The sequence below is a fragment of the Diospyros lotus genome, chromosome 6 (genome assembly GCF_014633365.1).
Source record: "Diospyros lotus cultivar Yz01 chromosome 6, ASM1463336v1, whole genome shotgun sequence".
Lineage (NCBI taxonomy): Eukaryota > Viridiplantae > Streptophyta > Magnoliopsida > Ericales > Ebenaceae > Diospyros > Diospyros lotus.
Window position 1 is genome coordinate 39,637,540 of NC_068343.1, and position 11,041 is coordinate 39,648,580.

Here is an 11,041-nt window from a genome sequence, read left to right on the forward strand (position 1 = left end):
TCAATCTTGGAATAGTAGCATCCCATCGCCCCTTTGGCTGAAACCCACTGGGGAAAACTTCCCCACATCTGCCAAGATCTGGGTCAACTTCACATCGTGTGATTGTTGCACCCTAATCTGTTCCATCACATCAGGTTGTACCCTTAGGTACGAACAATACCCCGTAGGTCTCTCTTCGGGTCCAGAGATAGATAACTCCCCCATCTGACTCAAAAGCATCCATTCCTGGGTCTTCATAGCCGCCATATAAGCCCCTCGGCGACTCAATGCGTCGGCCACCACGTTGGCCTTCCCCGGATGGTACAAGATCTCACAATCATAGTCCTTCAAAAGCTCCATCCACCTACGTTGCCTCATGTTCAACTCCTTCTGGGAGAAAAGGTACTTTAAACTTTTATGGTCAGTATAAATCTCCACCTTCTCTCCATAGAGGTAATGCCTCCAAATCTTGAGAGCAAACACTACTGCCGCTAACTCCAAGTCATGAGTAGGGTAGTTCATCTCATGTTTCTTCAATTGTCTCGAGGCATAGGCATTCACTCGTCCATCCTGCATCAATACACATCCGAGACCTGAGTGTGACGCATCACTGAAGATGGAAAATGTCTCTCCACTCCTAGGAATAGCCAATACCGGTGCTGAGGTTAGCCTCTTCTTCAACTCCTCAAAGCTACGCTCACAAGCCTCGTTCCATTCGTACTTAACTCCCTTCCGAGTCAACTTTGTCATAGGAGAGGAAAGCCTAGAGAAACCCTCAATGAATCTTTTGTAGTAACCTGCTAGCCCCAAAAAGCTCCTGATGCCGGTCACTGTAGTCGGTTGTGGCCACTCAATCACTGCCTTCACTTTTTCAGGGTCTACTGAAATACCCTCACCAGATACTACGTGTCCCAAGAAGCCAACCTGTCGCTGCCAAAAATCACACTTACTGAACTTGGCATACAACTGCCTCTCCCTCAGCCTCTGCAATGCCAGCCTAAGGTGGGTCTCATGGTCCTCCAAACTCGGCGAGTAGATGAGTATGTCATCAATGAACACTATAACAAAGCTATCCAAATACTCTCTAAACACCCTGTTCATCAAATCCATGAAGACTGCCGGGGCATTAGTCAACCCAAATGGCATGACCACAAACTCGTAATGGCCGTACCTAGTGCAAAAAGCAGTCTTCTTTACATCTTCTTCTCTGACCCTGACCTGATGGTATCCATACCTCAAGTCAATCTTCGAAAAGACGGATGCTCCACGTAACTGGTCCAACAAGTCATCAACACGGGGGAGGGGATACTTGTTCTTCAACGTCACCTGATTCAACTACCGGTAGTCAATGCATAATCTCATGGATCCATCCTTCTTCCTCACGAATAAAACTGGAGCACCCCAAGATGAGGCACTCGGGCGGATGAATCCCTTCTCAATCAATTCCTCCAACTGCACCTTTAGCTCTTTCAATTCATTTGGAGCTATCCTGTAAGGAGCCCTAGAAACTGGCTGCGTACCTGGTACTAAGTCAATAGAGAACTCAACCTCCCTCGATGGCGGCAATCCTGGCAACTCTTCAGGAAATACATCGGGAAATTCACAGACCATCGGAATATCTAGCAATTCCACCTTGTCCTCCTTACCAGTCGTCACTAAAGCCAAATATGCCTCGCAACCATGTCGCATTAATTTCTCCGCCTTCATCACCGAAATCAAGGGTGTGGAGCTCATTGGTTTAATGCCTCTATACACAACAATTGGATGATGAGGCAACTCAAAATGAATTACCTTGTGCCGACAATCAACCTTAGCATAGTGTTGGGATAGCCAGTCCATGCCCAAAATAAGATCAAAATCTTTTATGTCTAGCACCACCAAATTCCCCGGAAACTCCTTATCGTGCACCATGATTTTACAATCCCTATACACCTCACTACCCACCATTTTCGTATCTCCCAGAGTAGTCACAATCAAATAATATGGTAATAATGTACTGGAAATTGGAATATGACATACCACCCTAGGTGCAACAAAAGAGTGTGTGGATCCCGTATCAAATAAAACACAAACATCAATATCATATAAGGATAAGATACCTTGCACTGTGTCTTTCCCTTGCTCTGCTTCAGCTGTAGTCAAGGCGAACACTCGCTCCTGGATGTGGGGTCTATCAGCATCTGCGGTGCTCTGTCCTGGTGGTAGTGCCAATGATGGTGCCATCCCCTGAAGTCTAGGCACTGACTGCCTCTGCCCAGATCTATCACTCTGATACCCCGGCCTTAGGCCTCCTCGCTGGGGTGGCACTGAACAAACGTTGGCCTTATGGCCCTTGCGCCCACATTTAAAACATGTCACCTCCTGGCTGCCTGCTCTACCTGACCCCTGAGGGCAGTCCCTCTGTACGTGCCCCGCTTGACCACAAGTGTAACATGTCACCCCTCTATCGTAGCGGCATGGGTCACGATGCCTCTTTCCACATGTCTTGCATGGGGGGATGTCTGGCGTGCCTCTTGAAGGCCCTGGTGCACCCTTCCGCTTCCTGTCATTGCCTTGTCCCTGGGCTGAGCCTGACCCCCTAGTAGCTGTCAGGGCTGCTCTCAGCTCGCTCCTCTCCCTCTCAATGATGTATGCCCGATGTACCAGTGTAGAATAGTCAGTGAACTGCGCACCTGCCAGCTGAAATCGAATCTCCACTCGCAACCCTCTTAAGAACTTGGTCGCTTTCTTCTCATCAGTGTCTACTAACTCGGGGGCAAAGCATGCTAGGGAGGTGAACTCCTCCTCATACTGAGCCACTGACATGTTGCCCTGGGTCAACTCGATGAACTCGTATGTCTTTTGGCTATGAACCCAGGCGGGAAAATAATTGGCGTTGAAGAGCTCCCTAAATTCAGCCCAAGGTGGCTCCCTGTTCCTGAATCACAGTCTGGCCGTCTCCCACCACCTCTCAGCTGCTCCCCGAAATAGGTATGTGGCCAGTTGTACCTTCCGTGCATCAGTGCATCCTATGGTCCGCAGATGTTTCTCTATTGCCATCAGCCACTCTTCTGTAACCAAAACGTCATTTCCCCCTCTGAATTCTGATGGCCTGAGTGCCATGAAGTTCCTCACCAACTGATTGCCAGCATTACCATCCATACCCTGGGGCTCAACCTCCTGCTGCACTGGGTTCGACGTCTGACCACTAACATTTTCTTGTAAGACAGGCTCATTCCCTGCTACCGGTGGCGCCTGTCCTGGCCTGCCCTGATGGGCCATGAATTCCTCGAAATGCCTCAACATGGAAGCCATCGTGCCCCTCAACTCACTAACCTCTTGGCGCAACTCTGCCACTGAATCTGTAGGAGTAGGCGATGCTGGGGGTGGTGTAGGGTTAGGTACAGGTGCAGGCTCCGGAATGGGATCAGGACCTGGAGCAAGAATTATCCGGTTGCCTCATTTCCTGTACAACCAAAAGACCTTTTAGTACTCCATCTTAACTTAGTCTCACTAGACTACTAAACACACATCTACTCTACTCACCAATCCTAAGTGTACAGAGACTCTCCTCACTCCTATACCTAACTGCTCTGATACCAAAAAAGTAAGGGCCCACTCCCGAATGTGCCCGCTAGCATAGGACATTCGAAAGGAGGTCATCACAAGGATGATATAGAACAATACCTCAAAATAAACACACACATTTATCTATTTTCACGCAGCGGAATATCAATAACTTTCGTTACAAACCAATGTTGATACATCTAGGCTCTTAGGCCATACAAACCGAATATGAGGCTCTAATGTAAAACAACAATTTAAAATCTCATCAATCTACCTCACCAAAACGCAACTAGGATCTCCGAGTTGAGTGCCTCTGTACACCACTACCCTTGGGTTGTAGTCCCACTGGACTCGCCCTTAATGACTGCTTTACCTTTACCTGGAATGGCATAAGAAGATCAAGTGAGCCACAAGGCTCAGCAAGTTCTAGTACAAAGGAGCAGTATGAAGAAAGAGAAATCATGATGACACCGAGAGGAGTGTACAACGACTTCATATCAATATTCAATTATATAAGTCAGAAATCATATCTCATAGAATTATAAATTTCAATTTTTTTGTTCATGTATAATCATACAAGTGCATACATCATAAGTATAAATCCCATAGGCTCATAAGCCACGATGCAAAATATGCGTTAATCATCATATCAGTAAATCAACACATAACGTATCGAGCACAACCTGCCGGGCTATGGCCACCTCGTCCCGCGTCAAGCGCTCCTAGGGTACCCTTTATTTCCGCGCAAAATAATAAGTGCGCTAAGAACATATATATGAGCATCATGTACATGTATGCATCATGTATGCATTTACCAGCAATGTAAAATTTAAATTCTCGTTCTCAATAAACATTTAATACCATTGAAGAATGTTATGGCAAAAAATGTTATTTTTTTCCACCATACAATCGCTCTAATACATTAAGTGAATGTTTAATTAATATTAATAAAAATTTTCGGATGGGTACTGTAGCGGGGTACTATACAGATACGGTATGGTATTGTAGCAAGATACTGTATGCATACTGTACGGATACGGTATTATACTATAGCGATATACTGTATAGGTACTGTATTGAGATACTGTATAGGTACTGTATCGATATACTATATAGGTACTGTATTGAGATACTGTATAGGTACTATATTGAGATACTGTATAGGTACTGTATGGTACTGTATTGAGATACTATATAGGTACTGTATTGAGATACTGTATAGGTACTGTATGGTACTGTAGCATCCGAATTTTCACACATTAACTTGATATTTTTCCACAATTTCATGGGACATTCGGGTATAGACATTAATTATCCAGACATCATTCACATATAAGATATACCAATAAATACACTACAATGAGCAATGAAGGTGAACAAACTCCCATCATAATGGAGGTGAAAAATGCCATTCAGAGAATAATATTGGGGTGAATCAAACCCCTTTTGAGACATCAAATAGACTCACAATATTTAGAAATTTTATACTATGTAGATAGAAAAAATTTAATAGAGATGCTACACATGGAAGGGGAGAAAAATAAAAGAAGAAGAAGAAAGGATACTTTCCTGAGGATGAATAAATCAAGATGAAGCACTCGCACAGAAGCTCCAATTGCCACAGAAAATTTAACAGAATATAAGCAGTAGAGAAGAAAAAGAATGCGTATCAGATGAGGAAGAAGAAGAAGAAGAAGAAGTCGGGAGGGGGAAGAAGAAAAGGAGATAAAGAGGAAGAAAAAGAAGGTGTAAAAAAAAAGAAGTGAAAGAAGAAAGTAGGAGTAAAAGGAAAAAGAAGAAGTAAAAGGAGGAGTGAAAGAAGAAAGGAGAAGTAAAAGAGGGAGTGAAAAACAATAAAGAAGAAGTGAAAGAAAAGGTGAAAGATGAAAAAGAAAAGGGGGGTTGGGAAGTAATGATGCGTAGATGGTGGGTGTTTATTTATTTATTTATTTATTTATTTTTGTATTGGGCTTAAGCCCAAATAAATGGCCCATCTTCTATTTCCTTAAAGGCCCAAGCCCAACTCTTAGCCCACTTGCCTTAAATAAATTGAAGCCCAACTCATTATCCCATCCATTTAATTTAAACCCATACATACAAGCCCATAGATCTATTTCAACATTAAGAATCAAATTTGCTCATCTTATATAATAACTAAAATAAGTTAATACATCATTCTAAAATTCTAGACCCAATAATGGGTCGTTACATTATGTGCATTACATCTTATAAATTCCATTCAGTGATTATTATATCTCTCAGTTCAAGTTCAGTAAGTATTTTTATCAGTATCGATATTCTTCGATTCAGCTTCAGTTGTTCTTTCCAGTTTATTACTTGCTGAGCTTTATAGCTCACCTTGTACTCTTCACCATTCCAGGTCCTAGTGGGGGAGTACCAGATGTGGGGCCTAGCAGCAGTGTCCAGTAGTGTGTGTACTTAAAGCCGCTCAAGACTAAAGATGTCTAGGAGTTGTTAGTTTGTTAGTTAGTGCTTGATCAGTTTAGATTTATTTTATTTTCCAGTTTAGGGAATTTCCCTTAGATGCAATTATGATTTCAGTTTTTGTTGACTCAGAGTCTTATTACAGTTAATTGATATATACAGTATTGGGATCAGAATTCAGTTATCAGTCAGTTTATTTTATTATCCCCAGTAGCACCTCTTCTCGGGGAGTTGTAGGAGAGGGGGAGTTACAAATTCTGGTTCATATCATATATTTTTTTTAGATATCTTTGTTTTGGAGCACTCCCTGCAATCGATTCTGTTAGTCATAATTGTACCGAAAATCACGTTAAACCCCTAATTTTGTGAAGATATCAATTACATTTCCAAATAAAATTAGACTTAAAAACATATCAAATTATCTTCGTTCCACCATTGAAAATTAAAAAAAAAAAGAATTTTTTTTTTCGACCAATCACGGGAAAATTGAAGAAATTTCCCTTACTTCCCATTGTTCGATTTGATCGCTAATACTTTTGTTTCAACATGAAACAACCAAAAGGTTGTTCTACTAAAAAAAATTAAAGTGTATTCCATGTTCTCTTGGCTTTTCGTATATAAATTACGACGATTTGACTTTCCGCCGGAATTTTAGCTGTCCACAAAACTGTTTCCGATCAGATTTTTTTCGTTGTCATAATAATCGTATAGAAATTCTGGTTCTTATCATATATATTTTTTTAGATATATTTGTTTTGTAGCACTCCCTACAATCCATTCTGTTACTCATAATTGTACCAAAAATCAGGTTAAACCCATAATCTTGTGAAAATTTTAATTACACTTCCAAATAAAATTACACTTAAAAACATATCAAATTATCTTCGTTCCACGATTGAAAATTAAAAAAAAAAAAAACATTTGGACCAATCACGGGGAAAATGAAGAAATTACTCTTACGTCCCATTGTTCGATTTGATCGCTAATACTTTTGTTTTAACATGAAACAACCAAAAGGTTGTTCTATCAACTAAATTAAAGTGTATTGCATGTTCTATTGGCTTTTCGTAAATGAATTACGACGATTTGACTTTTCGACCGGAATTTTAGTTGCCCAAAAAATTGTTTCCGATCATATTTTTTTCGATGTCATAATAATTGTATAGGAACTCTGGTTCATATCATATAATTTTTTTTAGATATCTTTGTTTTGGAGCACTCCCTGTAGTTGATACACATACTCATAATTGTACCAAAAATCGCGTTAAACCCCTAATCTTGTGATGATTTCAATTACACTTCCAAATAAAATTAAACTTAAAAACATATGAAATTATCTTCACTCCACCATTGAAATGTAAAAAAAAAAAAGAAATTTTTTTTTTCGACCAATCACGGGAAAAATGAAGAAATTACCCTTACGTCCCATTGTTCGATTTGATCGCTAGTACTTTTGTTTCAACATGAAACAACCAAAAGGTTGTTCTACTAACAAAATTAAAGTGTATTCAATGTTCTCTTGGCTTTTCGTAAATGAATTACCACGATTTGACTTTTCGCCAGAATTTTAGCTGTCCAAAAAACTGTTTCCGATCATATTTTTTTCCTTGTCATAATAATCGTATAGAAATTCTGGTTCTTATCATATATATTTTTTTAGATATCTTTGTTTTGTAGCACTCCCTGCAATCTATTCTGTTACTCATAATTGTATCGAAAATCACGTTAAACCCATAATCTTGTGAAGATTTCAATTACACTTCCAAATAAAATTACACTTAAAAACATATCAAATTATCTTCGTTCCACCATTGGAAATTAAAAAAAAAAAATTGGACCAATCACGGGGAAAATGAAGAAATTACTCTTACGTCCCATTGTTCGATTTGATCGCTAATACTTTTGTTTCAACATGAAACAGCCAAAAGGTTGTTCTACCAACTAAATTAAAGTGTATTCCATGTTCTATTGGCTTTTCGTAAATGAATTACGACGATTTGACTTTTCGACCGGAATTTTAGTTGCCCAAAAAACTGTTTCCGATCAGATTTTTTTCGATGTCATAATAATCGTATCGAAACTGTGGTTCATATCATATAATTTTTTTTTGATATCTTTGTTTTGGAGCACTCCCTGTAGTCGATACCCTTACTCATAATTGTACCAAATATCACGTTAAACCCCTAATCTTGTGAAGATTTCAATTACACTTCCAAATAAAATTACACTTAAAAACATATGAAATTATCTTAATTCCACCATTGAAAATAAAAAAAAAAAAAAAAAATTTTCGACCAATCATAGGAAAGTGAAGGAATTACCCTTACGTCCCATTGTTCAATTTGATCTCTAACACTTTTGTTTCAACAAGAAACATCCAAAGGTTGTTCTACTAACAAAATTAAAGTGTATTCCATGTTCTCTTGGCTATTCGTAAATGAATTACGACGATTTGACTTTCCGCCGGAATTTTAGCTGTCCAAAAAACTGTTTCCGATCAGATTTTTTTCGTTGTCATAATAATCGTATAGAAATTCTGGATCTTATCATATATATTTTTTTAGATATCTTTGTTTTGTAGCACTCCCTGCAATCGATTCTGTTACTCATAATTGTACCGAAAATCACGTTAAACCCATAATCTTGGGAAGATTTCAATTACACTTCCAAATAAAATTACACTTAAAAACATATCAAATTATCTTCGTTCCACCATTGAAAATTAAAAAAAAAAAAAATTGGCCTAATCACGGGGAAAATGAAGAAATTACTCTTACGTCCCATTGTTTGATTTGATCGCTAATACTTTTGTTTCAACATGAAACAACCAAAAGGTTGTTCTACTAACTAAATTAAAGTGTATTCCAAGTTCAATTGGCTTTTCGTAAATGAATTAAAACGATTTGACTTTTCGGCTAGAATTTTAGTTGCCCAAAAAATTGTTTCCGATCAGATTTTTTTCGATGTCATAATAATCGTATTGAAACTCTCGTTCATATCATATAATTTTTTTTAGATATCTTTCTTTTGGAGCACTCCCTGTAGTCGATACGCTTACTCATAATTGTACCGAATGTCATGTTAACCCCTAATCTCGGCAAAATTTCAATTAAACTTCCTAAGAAAATTACACTTAAAAACATATGAAATTATCTTCATTCCAACATTGAAAATAAAAAAAAAAGAGAAAATTTTTTTTTCGACCAATCACGGGAAAAATGATGAAATTACCCTTACGTCCCATTGTTCGATTTGATCGCTAATACTTTTGTTTCAACATAAACAAACAAAAAATTGTTCTACTAACTAAATTAAAGTGTATTCCATGTTCTATTGACTTTTTGTAAATGAATTACGATGATTTGAATTTTAGGCCGGAATTTGAGCTGCACAAAAAACTGTTTCCAATCAAATTTTTTGCGTTGTCATAATAATCTTATAGAAATTCTGGTTCATATCATATATTTTTTTTTACATATCTTTGTTTTGGAGCACTCCCTACAATCGATTCTGTTAGTCATAATTGTACCGAAAATCACGTTAAACCCCTAATCTTGTGAAGATATCAATTACACTTCCAAATAAAATTACACTTAAAAACATATGAAATTATCTTCGTTCCTCCATTGAAAAATAAAAAAAAAAGAATTTTTTTTCTCGACCAATCACTGGGAAACTGAAGAAATTACCCTCACTTCCCATTGTTCGATTTGATCGCTAATACTTCTGTTTCAAAATGAAACAACAAAAATGTTGTTCTACTAACTAAATTAAAGTGTATTCCATGTTCTCTTGGCTTTTCGTAAATGAATTACGACGATTTAACTTTTCGGCCGGAATTTTAGCTACCCAAAAAACTGTTTCCGATCAGATTTTTTTCGTGGTCATAATAATCGTATGGAAATTCTGGGTCATATCATATAATTTTTTTTAGATATCTTTGTTTTGTAGCACTGGCTGCAATCGATTATGTTACTCATAATTGTACCAAAAATCACGTTAAACCTCTAATCTTTTGAAGATTTCAATTACACTTCCAAATAAAATTACACATAAAAATATATGAAATTATCTTCGTTCCACCATTTAAAATTAATAAAAAAAAAGAAAATTTTTTTTCGACCATTCACGGGGAAAATGAAGAAATTACTTTTACGTCACATTGTTCGATTTAATCGCTAATACTTTGGTTTCATCATGAAACAACCAAAAGGTTGTTGTACTAACTAAATTAAAGTGTATTCCTTGTTCTATTGGCTTTTCGTAAATGAATTATGACGATTTGACTTTTCAGCCGAAATTTTAGATGCCCAAAAAATTGTTTCCGATCATATTTTTTTCGATGTCATAGTAATTCTATAGGAACTCTAGTTCATATCATATAATTTTTATTAGATATCTTTGTTTTGGAGCACTCCCTGTAGTTGATACACTTACTCATAATTGTACCAAAAATCGCGTTAAACCCCTAATCTTGTGAAGATTTCAATTACACTTCCAAATAAAATTACACTTAAAACATATGAAATTATCTTAATTCCACCATTGAAAATAAAAAAAAAAAAAGAATTTTTTTTCGGCCAATCACGGGAAAAGTGAAGGAATTACCCTTACCTCCCATTGTTCAATTTGATCGCTAACACTTTTGTTTCAACAAGAAACATCCAAAAGGTTGTTCTACTAACAAAATTAAAGTGTATTCCATGTTCTCTTGGCTTTTCGTAAATGAATTACGACGATTAGACTTTTCGCCGGAATTTTAGCTGTCCAAAAAACTATTTTCGATCAGATTTTTTTCGTCGTCATAATAATCGTATAGAAATTATGGATCTTATCATATATATTTTTTTAGATATCTTTGTTTTGTAGCACTCCCTGCAATCGATTCTGTTACTCATAATTGTACCAAAAATCACGTTAAACCCCTAATTTTGTGAAGATTTCAATTACACTTCCAAATAAAATTACACTTAAAAACATATCAAATCATCTTCGTTCCACCATTGAAAATTAAAAAAAAAAAAATTTGGACCAATCACGGGGAAAATGAAGAAATTACTCTTACGTCCCA

The 11,041-nt window shown here is 37.4% G+C and overlaps 1 protein-coding gene across 1 annotated transcript; it reads right to left on the bottom strand.

The window, feature by feature from the left end:
• LOC127804519 (uncharacterized) lies at positions 1-10,591 on the bottom strand. The gene is made up of 6 exons (XM_052341391.1): positions 10,585-10,591; positions 2,906-3,392; positions 1,363-2,824; positions 930-1,251; positions 466-881; positions 1-369 (listed from the first exon to the last, which is right to left on the bottom strand). The coding sequence occupies exons 1-6, from the start codon at positions 10,589-10,591 to the stop codon at positions 1-3; spliced, it is 3,063 nt and encodes a 1,020-aa protein (XP_052197351.1).
• Positions 10,592-11,041: the final 450 nt, after the last annotated feature.

Excerpts from the sequence above, each read along its gene's own strand:
- LOC127804519 (XM_052341391.1), bottom strand. Across the intron at positions 1,252-1,362 it reads GGGGTGCTCCAGTTTTATTC|TTACGTGGAGCATCCGTCTT; the intron begins GTGAGGAAGAAG and ends TTGTTGGACCAG. Across the intron at positions 370-465 it reads ATGACTTGGAGTTAGCGGCA|AAGGAGTTGAACATGAGGCA; the intron begins GTAGTGTTTGCT and ends CTTTTCTCCCAG.